At 49.8% G+C, this 21869-nt stretch overlaps 1 protein-coding gene across 2 annotated transcripts in view; it reads right to left on the bottom strand.

Annotated features, from left to right (window-relative positions):
• PRKG1 (protein kinase cGMP-dependent 1) overlaps window positions 1–21869 on the bottom strand; it is a 379974-nt gene that overhangs the window by 333444 nt on the left and 24661 nt on the right. Inside the window, exon 1 of one of the 2 annotated variants that reach the window (XM_021537070.3) lies at window positions 18007–18539. The exons of the other annotated variant lie outside the window; for it this stretch is intronic. Within the exon in view, the coding sequence (XP_021392745.1) occupies window positions 18007–18317 (311 nt within the window). The 5' untranslated portion in view covers window positions 18318–18539. Of the gene's footprint in view, window positions 1–18006; window positions 18540–21869 lie in introns of those variants that run through there. 2 annotated transcript variants of the gene reach the window in all.

The raw sequence follows: 21869 nt of genomic DNA, 5'->3' as shown, positions 1-21869 counted from the left end.
AGTCCAACCATCAACTCCACACCACCACATTCACCCGATGTCCCCATGTGCCACAGTCATGCATTCCTTGGACAGCTCCAGGGATGGGGACTCCACCATCCCCCCAAGCAGCCTCTTCCAATGCCTGACCACCATTTCCATGGAGAAGTTTTTCTTATATCCAATCTAAACCTCCCCTGGCACAGTTTGAGGCCAGCTTCACAAGGTGCTCAACCATCCCAGCATTTCTTTCCTCCCAAACTGCAACTCCTTCAGGAGACCTCAGGAATTCAGCACTTTCCTCCTGCCAGTTTCATGGATCTGCTTTTCATTTTTTTCTGGCAGCCATCCCAAAAAGCTGGTGTATGTGAAGCTATTCCCTGCAAATCCTACTTGGACAATTTGCCTTTCTGCTCAAGGAGTAAAATCTAACAATTCCCCTTTGTGTGCTGGTTAATAAATCTGCATGCTGCTTTCAGGTTTTTTTTTTTTTTTGTTTTCCAGTAGAGAGACAAGGCTGTTCTATTTATAAAGGTCAAGTAAATTGTGTGCAGTCTGTGGAGCCTTACCATCTCTGTGTTATTAAAACAGAATATTTCATTTAAACAGCCCCTTTCAGAGAGAAAAAGAAATTTCTTCCAATAACATCTCTTCCCCCCTCCATTCTGAGTTAAGGTCTGTGCACACAGAGGAGAATGCAAGTATTTGTTTGTTCTTCACTTGAATTATAACTATTATTTTTTAAACACTCTTTAACACTTTTACAGGTTGTTTGGATAAGGCACAGCCATAAATCCTACTCAACTGTCATGCCAGGAAAAAGCCTGGCAGAGACAAAAGCTGCCAGGAACAGCAAAGGAGGATGGGGCTGAGGAGGGGGTTAAACAAGGTTTAAGAGGCTTAACCTGGACAAAAACATTGACTTTGGACAGATCTCTGCCATCTTCCTGTACTGAATGATGTCCTGAGGGACTGGGACTTCCACACAAATTTCCCAGGAGGTCAGACAAGGATTCCAGAGCTGCCAGTGCTGAAACCTTCCTCAGTTCTGTGATTAAACCAAACTGGTTTAATCTTTATCCGCTCAACAACAATCGCAAATAAACAGGTTTTTAGTGGCCAGAGTGGTGATTATGGCACAGCAAAATGGGGCAGACTGCTTAAATCCAAGGTACCAGTACCTGTGATGCTGCTGGCACTGCACAAAGGCCAGGCAGGCCCCCAGGAACACAGCAAGCCAAGGAGCAAACACAGAAATCCCATCTAAGCCCAGCCCAAGCACAGCATTCCCAGCTGAACGCTGTGCCTGGCACTGAAAGCACAGCACAGGAGACATTCCTCAGCTGGACCTGCACAGAAACCTGAATTCCTGAGGGCACTTTGTGTTTGGTGATCTCCACCATGGGCTGGGGGGTGGCTGAGAGCTGAGGACTGTCCTGTGCCACTGAGCCAACATCAAAAAACACAGGCACAACCAAAAACAGAGCTGAGCAAGGGATCTCCCCAGGCTGGTCATCATATTCTCCCCCAGAGCAGCTCAGAGAAGTCTATAAAGGCAGGACAAAGAAGTGCCAGGCAGAATTACTCCTTGCAGGTGCTCCAATTCCATTTTTTCTGGACAGATATGCCCAGCACTGCCAGCTGGAAGCTCAGCAACAGAAACCCCAAGTGACCACAACAGTCAAGCTGGGCACCACAAAGCCTTTAGATGAACAAAAGAAAAACAAAGCAAAAAAAAAAAACACTTAAAGTTTATAACCTGAGCTTTAACTATTTCAAACTCTTCACATCATTAGCACACTTCTAATGGACAAAATCTCAATTTCAAAGATTACTGTGTGATTTAGTCTCGGGTTACTAGGAAAATAAAACCTTAACCAAACCTGTAATTAACCTATACCTGCATTAATGTTTGTTCTTTAGGAAATTTGAGGAAAGCCTTTCTGCCTGTGAAAAATCAATGTCCCTGAAATGAGAACACTGGAATTTTAAGTGTCTGTTTTTGTTAAAGACTGTGCCTTGCTATTTAATCAGGAATGAAAAGTAATTTCTAATCACCAAGTGCCTGTGCTTATGAAGCAATTACAGTTAAGACATTCTCCGGGATAGAAAAACTCATCAGCACTAAAAGCCAGACAGATGAAAGCCTGCAGTGATGGGCAGAGCAAACCTTGTGCTGACCACAATTCTTTCTCTCCTCCTCAGGTACAACACCGGGTGCCCCAAACTCCCCAACTTGTAGTAAATAAGGAGGCAAAAACATATGAACAGCATAAGTACGTGTGAAGAGGAAAAAAGGGAGGAATAAATGAACTTCCTACTGCTCTCTGGCCACCCATGAGGCTGCAAGCAGCACTTGAAGCAGGCTGATGAAATCCTCCTCGTCAAAGGCAGCAGAGTGTGTTGTGATCTGCACACTCCCTCTCCTAATCTGTTCTGGCAAGGCGATTACAGGAGCTGCTTCCTTTAAAAGAAGTCAAATTTATGCACACACGAATAAAGGGCTAACTGTACAATCAGTCCCAACAGCAGTGCCAGGAAAAGAGCCTGCTGCAAGGGGAAAATGGGATGCAAAATGCAGCATGGAAGGGAAGATGCTGATTTTTCAGCTCCGGCTTTATATGGATTAAACAGGCCACAGTGCTCATAGAATTCCAGAAAGGTTTGGGTTGGAAGGGACCTTAAAGGGAACCCATTGGAAGGGTCCCATCCAGTGCCACCCCTGCCATGGGCAGGGACACCTTCCACTGTCCCAGGATGCTCCAAGCCCTGTCCAGCCTGGCCTTGGGCACTGCCAGGGATCCAGGGGCAGCCACAGCTGCTCTGGGCACCCTGTGCCAGGGCCTGCCCACCCTGCCAGGGAACAATTCCTAATTCCCAATATCCCATCCAGCCCTGCCCTCTGGCACTGGGAAGCCATTCCCTATGTTCTGTCACTCCAGTCCTTTGTAAAGAGTCCCTCTCCATCTTTCTCATCAACTCCTTCAAGATACAATCTGGTCATCCCAGAGCTTCTCTTCTCCAGGTGAACAACCCCAGCTGTGCAGCCTTTCCTCCCAGCAGAGCTGCTCCATCCCTCTGCTCATCCTGGTGCCTGCCCTGGGCTCTCTCCAGCAGCTCCAGGTCCCTCCTGTGCTGGCCCCAGGGCTGGGGCAGCTCTGCAGGTGGGTCTCACCTGAGCACAGGGGCAGAGGGGCAGAATCCCCCCTCCCCTGCTGCCCACGCTGGGGCTCAGCCCAGGGCACGGGGGGGTTCTGGCGCCCAGCTCTCACCCCCAGCACCCCCAGGTCCTTCTCCAGGGCTGCTCCAGCTGCTCATCCCCTGCATTGATCTGGGAGTTGCCCTGAGCCAGGGGCAGCACCAGCACCTGGCCTGGTTGAACCCCCTGTGATTCCCAAGTGCTCCCAGGGAGAAGAGTTTGGGGGTTCAGGGGTTTGTACCTCAGCCAGCCTGTGCAGACAGTGCTAAGGAAGGACAGAGGAGGGAACCAGGCTGGAGAAGGGGACTGTGTGCCCAGCACTCACCTTTGCCATGTCCAGCTGGGACAGATGTCCCTGCCCTACTGCTCCCCATCACTCTTCCTGCAGGGAACAGAAGCCACCAACATCCAAGACATTTGCAGACAGCCCAAGAAGCAGTTTTGAGGGCGTGAGGGGGAGAGTCAAAAGCAGCAATCTGTTTATTTGGCACCTAAATATAGCCCAGTTAACTCAGCAAACATTTTCTCTCTACTACATTGCTATTTTGTCTGTGTGCAGAGGCTGCAAGGAGCCAGCTGCAGCATCACCAGTTGATTACATTCTCTGATGAGGAATTTGCTTTTGTTCCTCAGCTGAAATTTCTAACACTACGTGCCCATGACCACTCTCCTGGGTCCTGGGTATGAAAATTCAGTTTTCTGCTAAAGCCCCAGCACAAAGAAGGAGCTTTTCACCTCAGCCTTACACAAAGGAGCTCCGCTCAGCCATGTCTGGCCAGGAATCAAGCCCCTGATAATCAAACAGGACACATCAGATGGCTGCATTCCAGGCTGGCCACAGGCTGATTAATTATTTCATTCTACACCAGGTTTATTAAGTTCTCTCATTCCACACCAGGTTAATTAATTCTTTCATTCCACACAACCCAGCTGCTGCTACAAGAGAGGTTTCTCAACCAGGTGCATTCAAAGTGCAGCCTGCTGCTCAGAAAAGCCTTCATGGACAGTAACCAAAAATGAGATTGGGCATTTTGAGATTCTTGTTTAAAAAGCATTAAAATCCTTCAGAGCAGTTTCAGGGGTTTTTTTGTTTTTTGGTTTTTGGAGATTTTTTGCCTTGTTGTTACTTTTTTTTTTTTAATAGGACTGCACACCTGGACACCTGTAGCATGTAGAGGAAAACTTTTTTTCATTATGAAAATTAGAATGAAATACAGAACCTCAGACTGGTTAGAATTCCAATGGACCTTAAATCCCATCCCACCCCTGCCATGTCAGGGACACCTTCCACTGTCCCAGGCTGCTCCAAGCCCCGTCCAACCTGGCCTGGGACACTGCCAGGGATCCAGGGGCAGCCACAGCTGCTCTGGGCACCCTGTGCCAGGGCCTGCCCACCCTCCCAGGGCACAATTCCTTCCCAAAATCCCATCCATCCCTGCCCTCTGGCACTGGGAAGCCATTCCCTGTGTGCTGTCCCTCCATCCCTTGTCCCAAGTCCCTCTCTAGCTGTCTTGGCACCCCCTCAGGCACTGGGAAGGGCTCTAAGGTCTACCCAGAGCCTTCTTCTCCAGGCCAAATTCCCAACTCTCCCTGCCTTTCCTCCCAGGAGAGGTTTCAAATAATCCATGACTGATTGTTTTTCCCAGAATCACTTAAATCCAACCTTGCCTGAAGTTTTACCACAGAGGCAGATCCCTTTCAATGCAACGTCTGATTTGCCCTTCAGATGGGACCTCAAACAGACAACTGATTAAACTTTTAAAAGCCCTCCCTGCACAACAGATACTCCTTAAAAAGCACAGGCCACAGGCAGAAGGAGAGATCTTGACTCGAAAATGAAGACCACAACACCAAAATGCACATCTACAATTCCTCTGCAGAGCTTTCACACTAATTTGCTGAGGTGGCTGCCTTTTATCCTCAGTGTTTGTATTGCAGCAAAGTGCACTTGAGTCGACAAAGCAATCCCAGAGAAAATGGTGTCAAGGCACTGAGTGGCTGTGGCTGAGCAATCTCAGGCTCCCCAGCCCAAACTGATTTTAAAAAACCCCAGCTTTTAGGTCTTCTGAAAACACTGAGCACAAGACAGGCTTAAAACTAGCAGATATTGGTGGAAGGAAATAAAAAACCTGCTGTTGAGCAGTGAGAGATGTGCCAGTGATGGCTCTGAAGCATCAGCAAGGGATGCTCAGGGTCTGCATCCTGCAGTCCTGCCCTGCCTGTCCCTCAGGGTCCAGCAGGTTTGATGTCTCCTGGTGGCTGCAGAGACACGTGGAATTTAGCATGGGAAGGTCCCTCTCATGATTTTACTGTGGGAAATCACACGGAGAGAGCCAAGGCAGCTCTAAAGGAGAGCAAACAACCTGACAGCCAGGCAGCTTTTTTGTGCATCCTATTCTTCAGTGGAACTGATAAAAATTCCATTAAGAAGCTTGGAATAGGCATGGAATATTATCTCTCCATGATATATCATTTCTTCAGCATGAGCAAAGGCACAAAATATTTCAGCTGCTGACCAAGGAAATCAGGAGAGGTAAGAGAGCTCAAGGCTCCCCAGGAAGCATCTAAGCCTCAGAAAGCTCCTCCAGCATATATTAAAACTCCAAATCCCTGTGAAGATCCCATTCTGGGTACATTCCACAAGCATCCATATTTTCCACAAAGCTTCTGCTTTGCCCCAGTGCCCAAGGCAGCTGTCCCAAGCCACCCTTCCCAATCCTGCACCCTGCCACCACAGCTTTGCTGAGCTTTACCTTTTGGCCGCTACATATTCATGGATTTCCCATCAATAACAACTCTGCCACAATGCTCTGAACATTGCTCAGCTGTATTTATTAAGCAGGAGCCTCCTTCAGAACCCTACAGCCAAAATGTTTGTGCCCAGCCAGCTTAAACAAATAATTTGACTCCAGCTTGTAACACTTGCCCATCACAGAGCACAGCAAGAAGCTTTTGTGGTGAAAAACATAGAAAAAATTATGCGATATAGAGTAAGCCTGCCATCGAAAAAGCCTTTTATAGCTCACAGCTGGAATTTCAGTCAAAACAAGGAGAGGGTGGAGAGCCACTGTGCTGCAGAGGTGACCTGTGACATGTCCCTGGCTCTGCCCCATTTCCAGCAGATCTCCCATGTGTTTGGCCTCACCAAACAGCCTCAATCCCTACGGAAGCTTCTCCATTTATACCTGCAAATAGTGGGATAATTCTTAACCCAGATTCATATATCCCAAGTGATGCTCTTAGCTCCACACTAGTGGGTTCCCATTTGAGTTATTTTTGGCTTTCAAGTTAAGAAACCATTTCAGAAGATTCCCAACACCTGTTTTGTCTGTGCAAGAGCAACAGCACAAACCCAAGAGCTGAGATTTGATTGATGATCTCCCTTTTGGAGCTACTTTGCCTACCTAGATCATGCTATCACTCATCCTTGCACAAAGCCCAAAGGGGAAAAACTTGGGCATTTATGAGGGATCATTTGTTCCTAGCCATGGACAAGACAAAGCACCTGGCAGGGTGGTTGATGAGAAGATAACAGCGGTGAAGGTGAACAGAAGGTGAAGCAGGCAGAGGTCAGGTCTGCCACCTCACAGGGGCCAGTTCTGTCACCTCACAGAGCCCAGAGTCACTTTTCCCAGTGCCAGGTGCCCACGAACAGCGCTGGCACATGGATCACACCTGTGCTGGCACTCAGGTGTCCCAGCTTGCTGGAAACCCTCCTGCAGGCACAGCAACAAAGCCAGCACGGGAATGGAGGGAGATGAGATGGACACTGAGCACTTGTGGCAGCAGCTTCTGGCCACGGAGCAACACAACTTTCCCAGGCTTTGTCCTGGGAAAAGCTGTGAGAAGATCAGAGAAAAAATTATAAACAATTCTTACCTTCACTTGCTACACCTGTTGTTGTGCACATGTGGAATGTGTTATAGAGATTTGTTTACCAAAGGGTTGTTTCTTAATTAGCCAAGGGTGATGGTGTTTGGACTGGGGGACCAATTAGGTCCAAGTGTATCCTAAAGGCCTATAAAAGAACAATGGGTTTCTTAACAAAGATTATTATTGATGAGCCTTCTGTGAATCAAGGAGTCTGTGCTAATTATTAACCAGCTGTGGATCCATTGCTCCAACAAGCGTTCCCTTGAAAATCCAGACTGACAAAAAAAACCACATTTAACCTAAAACCATTAAAAAACCTTCAAAAATTCAATAATAAAACTTAAATTATAAGTACGTAATTTAAACAAAAATATATAATATTACATAATAAAAAACTTAAAATTTAAAGCTTTAAAATAGTATAATACATGTAATAGAATAATATATATTTTGTTATATATATATAACAAAATCAAAATTTTAAAGCAAAAGCTAGTCCTTTACAAATTTAAGTAATATTATATAATTAAATAAAAAAATCAACATTATAAACCACAATTAGTTAAAAAATTAAAAATAAAAATAATTTAAATATAATTTCTTAATTAAACAATTTATCCTTAAGTACCCAGTCTCCTGGGTGATTAAATGATCCCCAGTACAAAAGGTATTACACACACCCAGTACAACAGGCATTATACACCCCAATACAACAGGTGTTACACACACATCCCAGTACAACAGGTGTTACACACACACACCCAGTACAACAGGTGTCACACACCCCCAGTACAACAGGTGTCACACACACACACCCAGTACAACAGGTGTCACACACACACACCCAGAACAGGTGTTACACACACACACCCAGTAGAACAGATATTACATACACATCCCCAGTACAACAGATATTACATACACATCCCCAGTACAACAGGTGTTAAACACACACACAACAGATATTACACACACACATCCCCAGTACAACAAGTATTACACACACAATCCCAGTAGAACAGGTATTACACACACACAGTAGAACAGGTGTTACACACATACCCAATACAACAGGTGTTACACACACACAGTACAACAGGTATTACACACACATCCCCAGTACAACAGATATTACACACACACCCAATACTACAGGTGTTAAACACACACACCCCCAGTACAACAGGTGTTACACACACACACCCCCAGTACAACAGGTATTACACACACAATCCCAGTACAACAGGTATTGCACACCCCCAGTACAACAGGTTTACACACACACCCACAGAGTCCAACAGGTGTTACACACACCCCATTTTGTTTGTAGCTATCTGCCCCGTTTGGATGCACAGCCTGCTCCAGGACTCCAACCTGAGCTGTGTACACCCAATCCCACCTAAGGGATTTATCCCAGTCCAGCTATTCCCCACCAGTGAGACCTGGCTGTTGTTTGCTCCACAGGCAGGACTGCAGTCAGGACAGGCAATGCCAAACACGGAGCCTCTGGAGCTGGGGCAGGGCACAGAGCTGCCCAGGATGTCACTGAGCCAGCACAGGGCATGCAGAGGGACATTGTGACAATACAGATGATCAAAGTCACTGCCACTGAAGGGGCTGACACTGCAGGGAAGGCTTGCTCCTGCTCCCAGCAAGGGATTCCTGCTGCAGTAATTCCTGTAAGGTGCCACTGAAACCCCCAGACACAACTTTAGGGTGTATCCATTAGTGTCTCCACCCCCATCCCTTTGTACCAGACTGTAAAGCTGAACATTGCAGTGACTCCTCCCCTTGCTCCTGATCCCTTGGACCTACCCAGACACCCTTAGGGATGTCCCTGCTCCAGCTGGAACTTTATCCATCAGCCAGTGTCTCCAGGGGTTCACCTGCTATTTATCCACAGCCACACTTACTCTGAGGTGCTCCTGTTCCAGCATGGCCTTGTCTAGGAACCACAGCCCCTCCAGGAATGAACCTGCTCCTGGAATGAATTTGCTCCAGGAATGAACCTGCTCCAGGATGGATTTACCCACAGCCCCTCCAGGAATGAACGTGCTCCAGGAATGAATTTGCTCCAGGAATGAATTTGCCCACAGCCCCTGCAGAAATGAACCTGGCTCCAGGAATGAATTTGCTCCAGGATGGATTTACCCACAGACTCTACAGGAATGAACCTGCTCCTGGAATGAATTTGCTCCAGGAAGGAACCTGCTCCAGGAGCATGGATTTAGCCACAGCCCCTGCAGCAATGAACGTGCTCCTGGAATGAATGTGCTCCAGGATGGATTTACCCACAGCCCCTGCAGGAATGAACCTGCTCCAGGAATGAACCCTGCTCCAGGATGGATTTACCCACAGCCCCTGAAGAAATGGACCTGCTCCAGGAAGGAACCTGCTCCAGGATGGATTTAGCCACAGCCCCTGCAGGAATGAACCTGTTCCAGGAATGAACCTACTCCCATATGGGTCTTACCCTACTGTGCCACGAGTTTATCCATGGCCTCATACACAACTGCTGATGCCTCAAGGTGCTCTTGCTCCGGGATCTATCCTTGTCCCCAGTCTCTTTGGATGTACAAGACACTTTGAGATGTTCCTGCTGGAGGTGGAACCCCAGCACCACCACCCACTCACAGTCCAGCTGGGATGGGGGAGACAATCAGAAGGGCAAAAGGGAAAAAACTCATGGGTTGATATAAAGACAGTTCAACACGTAAAGCAAAAGCCACAAGGAATTCATTCTGTGTATTCCATGGGAAGGTGGGTGTTCAGCCATTCCCAGGAATGTGGGGCTCCATCCTATGCAATCCTCCTTGGGACCAGCTGTTCTGGCTCTGTCCTCTCCCAGTTTTTTGTGTAGCCCCTGCCTGCTCATTGGTGGGGCAGGTGAGGAGCAGAAAAGGCTTTGGCACACCAGGAAAGCTGGACTGGCAGGAAAATCCAGCCTCCTGTGGTATCTTGTGCTCCAGTCACTGGAGTCTCTGCCTCTGGATGCACACAGACAACAAAGGTGATTTTTAACAGAGATGCAAAGCCTGGACCCCGCTGGATGGGACAGTTGTGTAGAAGATGAGCTTTGGAATTGTCAGGGAAGAGTTAATAAGCAGCATCCACAGGCAGAGAGAAAAATCTTGGGCAGAAGGAAGAGCAGGAACAAGACACCCAGGGAAGTAACAAAGGGCTCAAAAGAGGGAGAAAAGGATGGTGCTACAGAACACAGGAGCTGCTGAAGGATGTTCATCTCCTCCAGCTGACCATGACCACCCTTAAGCTCCACACAACCTTTACTGACTTGGGCAATACTGCAATTTCAAGGCAAAGAGCTGGAGGCTAACTCTGTATTTCCAGGATGCCTTACCTTCCATTTCGCCCACAGGAATTCCTCAGGAGTTTAAGAGGCAGATTTTGAAAGTCTCTATAGCTGAAGCAGGTATCATTTCCAACAAGCCTTAAGGTACAGCTGAATGGCTATTTGCATCACATTTGCTTTATCTGCACCTTCCTGAAGTGCTTGGCCACTGCCCTGATGTGCTGCTGGCAGTCCCAGCGCCATTGATTTCCTCTATTCACCAGAAATATCACCCACCAAGAAGGTTATTTTCCTCATTTAGCCTGTGGACTCCAACAGCAGTAATGAATTCCCCTCAGCTGCCAGATCTCTGCACACAAATGACATCAAATAGGCAGTTTAAATCCTAACAAGCACTGACACATCCCAGGGACCCACTTCCACTAGGGGCAGGGAACACTGGCTCTCCATTTCCATCACGCCCATGTTATTTACTCCTGAAGCTCAGTGATACTCTGTGCTCACAGAGACCAATAGCATTTCCCCATTTGGATTTTAAGAGATCTTAAAAATCACCTGGTTCATGGGCAGTGACACCTTCCACTAGACCAGGATGCCTTCCCACAGTCCTGCTGGTTCTGTACAAAATTGCCTCCTGTCCACTGATATTAAAGCCTGACTGTTTTCCCTCCTAATAGAAGTGTATTTGCATGAATGCAATACTCCCCTACGTGTGCTAAATACATGAGTGTATATACATGTCATTATATATATTTTTCTATTCACATCCAACACTAAGTATGTGTGCACTTACAAGACTGCAATTTAATTTTCCATCAAGCCAGGCAGCTCCATTATGGTTTCTCCTCTTTGTTCATATCACTCACAGCCACCACCTCACAGGACATTAAGTGAGTGAGCAAAACGAGCTGGCCTGGGCTGGGCAGTTTCTAAATCTGTGTCAAATCCAAGTCAGAGCTGCTGTGCAGCTTTCCTGACACAGCTGGGGTGTTTGACAGGAAACACCTCCAATAAATGTGCTCACAGACCAAATCAAAGAACGGAATTTGGGGAAAGAAGCACTGCTCCAGGCAGGAGTTGTTGCAGCCTGACAAGAAGCTTTTTTTTCACTATAACCTACTTCAAGTTTGCTCCTAATGAACAAGCCCCAAACACAGCCCAAAGACCCCAGACTTCAGAAAGTCTGACAGCCCATTTTCGACTTGGAAAGCAGGCACCGGTGTTGAAGTTTGGCTCTCCCTGCTCAGGCTCTGGTTTCCAAGGAAACCAGGGTCTGCGAGAGCCTTGCAAAAGGCTGGTCCTGTGCTCCTGCTCGGAGCACGCTGCACTGGAGCTTCCCCTGCCACCAACCCTGCCAGGAGGGGCTTCAGCAGCGCTTGCAGAGCACCTGGATGCAATTCCAGGCATTCAGGATGTCAGGATACACTGAACACACTCGACTGATTGCACACTTAGACCAAACCACTTTGTGTAGATGCTGAGAGGAGAAAAGGTATTACTGTCATGGTTCAGGCTCCAATGTAGCAACAAATACTTTTTGTTTTTTTCCTGTTCTCTCTGCCTTTCAAAACAAAGACAAGCTATACAAAACACGAATGTCAGGCACTCCTCTGCCTGCACGTACCCACTAGAAACGGCAAAGCAGCAGATGAAAAACATTTGCAGAAATATTTAGACTTCATCCTGATGCATATGCAAGGATTTGGGCCCCGTGAAAAGCCAAAAGCAGACCAGCAGCACGGGCAGCAGACTATCACTGACAGCAGTGAGTGGTGTTTAATCCATCTCCAGCTCAGCTTTCCTGAACCCATTCCCTCAGGAAGATGTTTGTATTCAGTCACTCTTATCATCCTACAGCATCTAGCTCAAGCAGGATAACTACAGCAACTGATATGTAACTATTCACTGTATCCTTTTTAACTCTCTAAAGAACCAAATTTTCCCCTTGACTCCTATTTTCCATCTGGTGCTCAGCAAGTTCAGAACTCACGGTGTCCCCTCTCCTTCCAGAGGCAGCTGGCCAGGCTAAATTCCGTGCTGCTACGTCCATTTCTGTTCAGTTTCAAAACACTGACCTGGCTTTTTTATTATTATTGTTAATTTCAGAAACACAAGACACATCCTGTGTTTAGGAACATGGGATGCTGAAGGTCAGGAATGCTTTCACAGAGTCTGGAGAGAAGGAATTCGTGGCCGTGGCCTGGGGACCTTATTTTGTGTTGAAGCACTTTAAAACTCTCCACCTACAGCATTCATACAGCTAGGGATGAATGTAACACAGCTCATACAAGTATAGGTAATTATTCCGGTAGTACAGATAAAAGGAAAGAAAAGTTAATTATTCCAGTAGTACAGATAAAAGGGAAAAAAAAGTTAATTCTGCAGAAAATGAAATTATGGAGCTGTACTACAATTTAAAAAAGAGCCTCTATGTTAATTACCAGCTGTTAGTGTGCTCAGAGCTACTGTACTTGCTGAACAGTGTTGTTTTGCATATAACCACCAAGAAAATGTCACTGTAGTTTCTGAACAGAACCACTTTGCTTTAAAACACAGTTTACTGATACCACACTGCTAAAATTAATCTCCAAAAGCAGCAGAAAAAGCCAGGGAAGTCTGTGTTACTTGTTGAAAAGAACTAAGAATAAGTGACATTGCAGCGATGTTTTACCTTGCAATTAAACTCATCTCAGCAAGAACCACACAGAAGATGACAAAACAACTACGTGGCTTTAATAGCTTTATTGGGAGATTTGTTTTTTACCTTCCTTTGAGTCAAACCCCTCTGGAGCTTACACTCAGCACACATATCACCAACCTGAACAAGCGTGTTGAGAGATGACCCAAAACACTGCTTCAACAGAGAAAAATCGTAGTTCTGTGCTTAACAGCCTAACACCACACAGCCACCCCTTAGTACTGCGAGCAACCCAAACCTCAGAGGCTTGTAATGTATCACACAAGGAGCTGAGCTGTCACAGTGTCCCCTTGTCACTTCCCAAGGCATTAAAGCACTCGGAGCGTGAGTCACACGAATGCACAGAGGGGAGCCCCATCACTGCCACCACTGCCGAGCCAGACCTGTCAAAACACGGGGAAATCACGCTCGGCTGCCTTGCTCCAGCACTACCCTTCCTGTGCTCACAGCTCTGGCAGGGAGAGCATCATCCCTCACACCAGGGATCCTCCCCACCAGCGGTGCCACAGCACTGCTCAACACATCCCCATAAAATCCTGACCCTAAAGCCCGACCTTTCAAACGCACCGAAAAACCCCAGTGACATTAATGGATTTTTGTCCTTCGAGCATCAGCTGCGACTACGTTCAGATTCAACGTCAGCGCACATAAAAGCAAACACAGCATTTAACAGCTCTCACAACAAATGATAAATGCAGTTCAATGAATCGCTCGCTGGACACATCAGAGTGGATTGACAGCAAAAAAAAACATGAAGGTTGCACCACTACATCCATCTCTGCTGACTGCTCGGGGTAAGACGCTTCACCAGAAAGTGACAGGACTCAGGAGGCCACCACCATCCCAGCTCCTGCCCCACATCCCAGGAAACCATCACTGCAGGAGCGTGCCTCAGCTCCTCCCCATCATCTCAACCACCAGTTCCCAGTGGTTCCATCACCTACCAAATTCCTGCAGGAAGAGCAAAGTGTGAGGGAAGACAGGTTTGGGTCGTTTCAGGGTTTTTTAGGTGAAACTGCAGCACACACAGCACTGATAAACACCAGAAGAGTATTTCATGCCAATGCCCTAAATACAAAGTGCTTTTCAAGTATTTATGGGGATTTTATGACTATTATGATCACTTTAAATATGCCTCTAGCCCCCAGAGGATGTGTACATTCTCCTTCAAAGAACCAATCTAGCCGTTGCAAGGATTTTGTTAAGCCTCTTGTATGGATGTTGTACTTCCCCTAAGGCTATGCAACCAAGTATTTTATATTTCTTAAACCAGACCACTTAAATACAATTCACAGGCTGCTCCTCCCCTCACAAATGAGTCTCTGGGATTTTGGCAGATTCCCCAAAAGTCTGCTAACTCCCCAAACCAAGTTATTTTTTGTTTTACTCAACATTTCTTACAAATGACACAGCATTTGCTGCTGACTCTGGTAACAACAGAGCTTGTATCACCTCAGCCAAGAGATCAGGCCCTTCACACTCATGAGCTCTGTGCTTTATTCTGTGTTCTCCTTCTACATTTCTTTTTTTCTCCCTTCTGGAAAAGAAAACACACTGATTACACAGCCTTCCAAAAAGGCAAACAGCTGTCGCAGATCCCTGAACAAAGCAGCCTATTAAAATTGAAGTTCTGGGTATTTTCCCATGGCAAGAACGAGGCAGGGAAAGGGAAGAGTTGCAGCTTGCTGGTTGAAAAGGCTTCTCTGTACAGTTTAAACTGCAAAGGCAGTTGGTACAAAGTCAGTCTCCCAGTATTTCCTCCATGCTGACAGGCTCTTAGCAGCCAGGATATACCCTGCAAAAGGTCAAAGGTGTGGAAAAACAAACACGAGCAGCAATTTGGGAAGATGAAGAGGAGAAAACGATCTGTCACGCCATTTTTTCTGTCACAGAAAACCAGCCAGCTTCCTCCCCAGTCTGTGCCCTCTTACTCGGTCACTCGGAAGACAATGACTGAATGGTTGGATGTGTTCCTGCGTGGATTTTAGCTCCTCATGTCAGCTCACAAAGTCCTGTTTCACTTTTAAAAACATTTTAGAGGCAAAACAAGCCCAACCCTCCAACAGCAACTAAAACGCTTACAGCTCGGAAAAAGCAATTTTATTTAACCATATGTATCTTTAATTGGGGGAAGGATGTGTGTGTAAGGGAAGATCCTGCAGATTTTATTGTATTTGTCCACACAAGGCAATTACATTTACTTTTACACTTTGAAAGCCATTCATAGAATCCCAAAATGGTTTGGGTTGGAAGAGATCTTAAGCCCATCCAGTGCCACCCCTGCCATGTCAGGGACACCTTCCACTGTCCCAAGCTGCTCCAAGCCCTGTCCAACCTGGCCTTGGGCACTGCCAGGGATCCAGGGGCAGCCACAGCTGCTTTGGGCACCCTGTGCCAGGGCCTGCCCACCCTCCCAGGGAACAATTCCCAATTCCCAATATCCCATCCATCCCTGCCCTCCGGCACTGGGAAACCATTCCCTGTGTGCTGTCCCAAATCCCTCTCAAGCTCTCTTACACCCATTCAGAATTCAGCCACTCTACAACACAGAATCTTCTGTGTGGCATCACAACAGCTTTCACCACCACAGACCCTCAAGTACCTACTGTGACTCTCATGATAATTCAGTTCCCAGAGAGTTTCTGCTGCTATTGATCCTACCAATCTTCAGCAACCTCTGCCAGATCAGGAGAGCTAATCCAGCACCACCTAACTACAAAAAAAAAAAAAGAAAAAAAAAAAAAAATACAGAGTCTACTTTAGAATTACCTTGATTGGAAAACCCCTCTAAAATCATAAAGTCCAACCACTCTCCCAGCACTTCCAAGGCCACCACTAACCAATATCCCCAAGTGCCACATCCACCGGCCTTTTGAACACTTCTTGGTGGCTTGACAAAACCAAAGGTTGGGTGCCATTACCTCAAGAGTCACTGAGGTTCAGCACGAACAGGGGGGAAAAAAACCCAACCCTTTTGTGCAGGTTTTGTTATTCCCAGGTTCCCACCACCTTAAACCTCACCACCACAGTGGCTTATCTTGGTCACCAGGCTCTTAGGGCTGACACAGAGCGCTCAACGTCTCCCAGAGCCACGTACACTCCTGAAACCATTAGCAAGGATCTTTTCCTGTAATCACAGACTGGTTTGGGTTGGAAGGCACCCTAGGAGCTCTCTCATTCCAGCCTGTTGCCTTGGGCAGGGACACCTTCCACTATCCTGGGCTGCTCCGAACCCCCAGAATGTCCCACCTGAGTGATTACAACCTGAAAGCACAAGTTGACATCAAAATTGTTAATAATATTAGAAGTCTTGGACTTCAGAGATAATCAATATGAAACACCGCCTCGGAGGAGTTGGGCATTACACCCCACACCAGACCACAGAACTGCATGCATACAAGGAGCGCTGAAAATTCCAGCTGGAAAACGTTCCCCCAAGGCTTTTGCCAGGCTTCCCACCTATTTCACTGGGGACGGCAGAGGCTGCGGACTGGCTCTGCTGAAACCTGTGGCGCTTCCCGGAGTTCTGGGAGCTCCATTCTCACTTCGAGAGCGCCGACAAGGAAACCAACCCGTGTGGGGCTTTGCGTTCCCAGGGGAAATGAACACCGTGGGATGCCTTATCCCACCTTGGGTGCTCACCACGCACCCCAGGGCTTCCGCAGACCGCTCGCCCGCCTGGCCTCAGCCACCGCAGCCCCCCGTGTGCTGCCAGCTCACTTTTTGGGGTGTTTTACTCGTTTTGGGGGTGCAGGGGAGGCGTTGCGGGCGCCACCGCCGTTCGTCCCCTGACATCCTTCAGAACGGCGCGGCCGGACGCCTTAAAAGGGCAAAATATCTGTGGCGGTGGGAATGGGGGGCGGGCACGGCAAAGTGGGAATGGGATGTGGCGGGAGCGAGCGGCAGGAGGGGCACACGAGGCCCGGCGCGGCGGGGTCCGGCCATGGCGGCCGTCCTGAGGGCGGGCAGTTGCCTGGAGACGGCGGGGCCCGCCATGGCGGCGGGAAGGGCTGAGGCTGCGCGGGGAGCGGGCCAGCCCCGGCACGGTCCCCGCCACCGTGCCCCGCCACCGCCCGCCCCGTCCCACACGCCCCGCACTACCGGCTCCGCTCCCCGTTACCATCCCGCGAGGAAGACGCCGGCCGCGGAGGGGAGGAAGGGTTTGGCAGCCCCACCGACGGGGAGGCTGCGCCCCGGCCCCGCACATGGAGCCCGGCGCGGCGAGCATCCGCTCATCACCTTTTCCTTCCTCCTTTTTCGTCCCTTGAGGAGCGCTGAACCAAAGGCACGGAGACGTACCGGCCAGGGAAAGGCACGGAGCGAGGGAGGGCTCCGCTTCCCCATTAAGGCGCTCTAATTTCCCTAATCTGCGGCAGGTGTGAAACCGGGGCAGCGCATCCCCCGGCGCGCCGGCACCCGAGGATCCCCGCAACTTTCCCTGCCCCCCGCACACCCGGACACTGCAATAAGCTCCTGCTTCTGCCAGACTCCCCTCCCCAAAACACCAGCCCCCTCCCGGAGAGCCGGGCACCGCATCCCGCCGGCCTCCAAGTTTCCCAGCTGGGAATGTCTCCCTGCGGGGTCCCGCAGCGAGCCCCGGCTTTCTCCCGCTCCCTCCCGCAGCGACGAAGCCGCCGTGCCCACGACGCGATCCGGTTCAACCCGCCGGCAGCACCGTCCCCCGCAGGGATGGGGGCCGGGTCCCCCCGCAGCCGGGACGGGCTGTCGGAGCCGGGCGCCCCGCTCCGCTGGCACCTCGGCGCTCACTCCTGCCGCTCTTCCCCCCTCGCAAACCCGGCGCTCGCAACTTTCCCACCCCGCGGGGCCACCCGGGGAGGATGCGGGAATGCCGCGCTCCGCTCCCTGCCCGGCGGGCGGCGGCGAGGCCGGGGATGGAGCGGGATGAGGGAGAGGGGAGGCTGAGCGGCGGGGTGACCCCCTGCTTACTGCGGGCTCTTGGGGTAGAAGGGGAGGGTGACGTGGCTGAGATCTTGGATGTCGAAGGCGGTGGGCTCGGCCGAGATCGCCTGGCGCTTGGTCCGCTGCTCGCCCTGCAAGGTGCCGGCGCTTTGCTGCTGCGCCTGCTGCGTGGCGGGCCGGATCACCGAGCGGTACTTGTCCAGCTCGTTCTGCAGCTTCTGGATCAGTTCGTCCTTCTGGTCCAACTCCAGCTCCAGCTCGTCGATGAGCGCATCCCGCTGCCGCAGCTCCTCGATCTTCTCCTGCAGCGCGTACTGTAAATCCCGCAAAGTGCCCATGGTCCTGCCGCCGCGCTCGCCCCTCGCCGCTCCCGGCAACTTTCCCCCCCGGGGCCGCCTCCCTGCGCTCGGGCCACCCCGGCCCCCGCCGCCCCCCTGGGCTCGGCCCGGCCCCGCGGGGCCGCCGCCGCAGCCGGACCCCCGGCACGGCGCTCCGGAGCCGGGGTGTTGTCAGGGGCGATGTGGATCCGCCTGCGTCAGGCCGGGCTGGCGAGGGAGCCGAGATGCACACACACACACACACATACACACACACACACACACACACCCGCGGCGGCGAGCGGGGAGGGAGGCAGGGGCGGCGGGAGGATGCACATGCTCGCCCCGCTCCCTCCCGCCGGCCCCGCCGCGCCCCGCGCCGCCCACGCCCCGCGGGCTGCCGAGGAAGGAGGGGGCCGGCCGGGAGCAGCTCCCGGTGCCTGCCCTCCCGGCCTTTTGCTGGAAGCCAGCACACAGGTCCGAGCCGCGGACCTCCCGTCCTGCTCCCTCTGCTCCGCTCAAGGTGCCAGTTCTCCTCAAAGAACTTATCCCCCCTTTACTTTGCTTTTAAAGAGACGGGTTTTGTTGTCTTCCCCGAGTGGAAGCACAAGCCAGCGTCTGGCATGGCTCCTCCTCAAGCCTCAGCAAGCTCCGGGTTCCAAAAACCCAGATTTTCATGGGAATATCGGTCAAGTCTGTCTGCACTGGAAAAGCCTGGAGGCAGGGCATCTGGCTTTCAGAGCACTGAAAAAAAAGCCCTTAACTTAAAATCTGGGAGATTTTCTGCCTGGCCCAAATACCCATGTGAAAGCCCAAGTTTCTGCTGTACCAAACTGATCAGACTTCCCCGGAGTGCAGGGTTTTCCTTCACGCACACAGGTTTTCTGTGTGGCCCTACCTCTGCCATACAGCTCACGGGGCTGCAGCACAGAAATAACACAATCAAATAAATGAGCCACAGTGGCCAAGTCCTCAGTGCCAAATGATTCTGGGTTCTTCCATTTGCCAGGCGCTGAAGGGCCAGCAATGCTCACCCCGAGAGCACAGCTCCAGCCTTGGCTCTCTGGGGAAGAAACAGGGAGCTGTGAGCTGGTTTTGGGGGTTCCAGTCTGGAGGAGCCAGTGATAAAAACCCCAGAGCGTAGGAACCTTACCAAAGCTTCTGCAGCACTGGGGCGCCGGCACAGTTTCATGCTCAGAGGTTTTCAGCTGCTGTTTCTGTTCCCTCTTGGGGAGGAGGATGATGCAGCCCTGAATGTGGTTTTTTGGAGGTGGGTGGCACCTACATGTTTGTGTCTAGACCTTCCATGCCAGGCATGAGCTGGGAGTGCCAGACTTCCAGCCCCTGCTTATGGGGCTGAGCTCCTTTGGTCTTGCCCTTTTTTTTTCCTCCCCCGTTACACACTGGCCCCAGCTTTCAACCTGCAGCTGTTTTTTATAAAATACATTTATAAAAGAGAATGGATGAGGAATTAGAGCTGCTCCCTGCTCCACACTGTTGCTGGAAAGGGCCTGGCCTCTGCTCACAGACATGAAGCCTCGCAGGTTTTCCATGCATTTGATCCTGCATTTTTCAAATGCACGCAAAAAGGGGGGGTGGGGGGGGTGGAAATTGGGTTATGCAAAACTCTTCAGTTTTCAGTCCCCTTGATATATTCATGCCAGGCACAAAGCAAAGTCCCCCAGTTGTTTCCATGGGTTTAAGGCACAACAGCATTTTTTACTGTCTATTCCCCCTATTTCCATCTCACATAACTCACTGGGAACAAAAGTACCAGATATCTGCTGAACATTTCCATTTTAAAGACAACAGGCATTAAACAGATGCATTCCTGCTGCCTACAAACTGGGAATCAGTGATAAATAAAATATTTTAACAGCCTTCAGCCAACACGCTGTAAGTTTTATTGGTTTCCTCCCTGCAGAAGTGAAATCTGCAGGAGGGAGAGGTGATACAGTTAGCTGAAGCCCACCAGGCTTCAAAAGAATCCCGACCCTGGAGAAAACTGGTGCATAATTTCTCAGTGACAAGCAGTAAAATAACATTACTTTGTTTCAGTGAGAGGGGCACAGCTCAGGACTGAGACAACAGTGCCCCAGAATGGAAAGGATCCACAGAAAACCATGAGAAATTATGGCACATAAAGCTGTCAAGGAATTTAGCTGAGTGTATCTAAAACGTGTATTCATTTCCAGGTAGGAAGAAGATTTTCATCAGGCCCTTGGGAGTCTCAAGAGAGATTTTTATGGCCCAGGTTTAGATCTGGGACCATAACCAGCAGCTGTCAAGCCCAAGGCCAGTGTTCCCTGGTTTAAAGATGAGGCCAAAGCAGCCCAAAGGGTTTCAGAAGCCAACAGCAGAGCTCTGCCATGGGAAGGCAGCTGGCAGTTGCCTGTTCCTGGCTATTTCCTGCTCTCCCAAAGAAACCAGAGCACAGAAACCACGAGGCCAGCACAGATCCTGCTGTGTGATCTCGGGGATCACACCCCACTCCCATACAAGTAAATCCTATGGTCCTATTCCTTTCAATTTAAAGCTCCCAATAAAATAAATAAATGGATCACAGGCTCAACAGAGCAGCTGTTTTGTCTGCTTGATCCAGGGAATGGAAAGAAACAGCTTTAGGGAGAAGAATGGCAGGAATGCACCAACTGGCTTGGTGTTGGGTGAAGCTGCTCACAGCTTAAGGAAATCTTCGGCTATGAACTTCCCAAAGCCTTTTCCTGCTCCCTCCACTTCCAGAGCATGCATGGATGTTGAGTGGGAAGCCAAAAAAAAAAAGAGCATCTGCAGAGATGTGCCCCAGAACATGGCACGCCAGGGCTGGTTGGTGGGAATCACAGAGCAGGGATGTTTCTCCTCTCCACTGCACTCACAATATTTCCTCTCTGCACAGCTCCAGGCTTTTGATACCTTCTGCTTCTGAACCTTTTCAGGGATCATCTGCCACCAAATGCGCCCACTCAGCTGCCATTTCTCAAGCTGAAACTGTATTTGAACACTGCCTATCCTGCAAACACCTCCCTGGATCCCTGAGACAAGGCTCAGCGAGCTGGCTCGATCCCTGACAGGCAAATGTCACCTTGCTCCAGCCAGCCGGGACAGCACGGACACAAAGGCTGGACATGCACCACTGCCCATATAGATAAACATCTTCCTCCTCCTGGATGTGGTGTTTGCTCCCTGCCTAATCCACTCTGCTCTTTTCCGAAAATATCTGCAGGAGCAGATCAGCCCGTGGCAGAAAGTTGAACCGGCTGGATTTTGTGCTGGATTATCCTGCTTCGTGCAGGTTTGGGAAGGTCTGTGACCTGCAGGGCTCTGCCCTCCCCTAGCACACAACCAAATTCCTGCCCTATCTGCACAGTCACAGCAACACCTTCATGATGAGAAGGAACTACAAGATTACAGGAATATTTCGAGGGAGGCAGCACCCTTACAAAAAGCACCTCAAGGTGTGGTCACACCTGAGACTCGCCACATCTCACCCATGGGATGCCATCTGCTATTCCACCACGTCCCCAAAATCCACAGCAGTCCCCAAGGCAGAGCAAGGAGTGCCACCTACTGAAA

This window comes from Lonchura striata, chromosome 6, assembly GCF_050655825.1.
Source record: "Lonchura striata isolate lonStrDom1 chromosome 6, ASM5065582v1, whole genome shotgun sequence".
Classification (NCBI taxonomy): Eukaryota; Metazoa; Chordata; class Aves; order Passeriformes; family Estrildidae; genus Lonchura; species Lonchura striata.
Note: the sequence above shows the minus strand (reverse complement) of the source record. Positions and strands in the feature narration are given on the sequence as shown.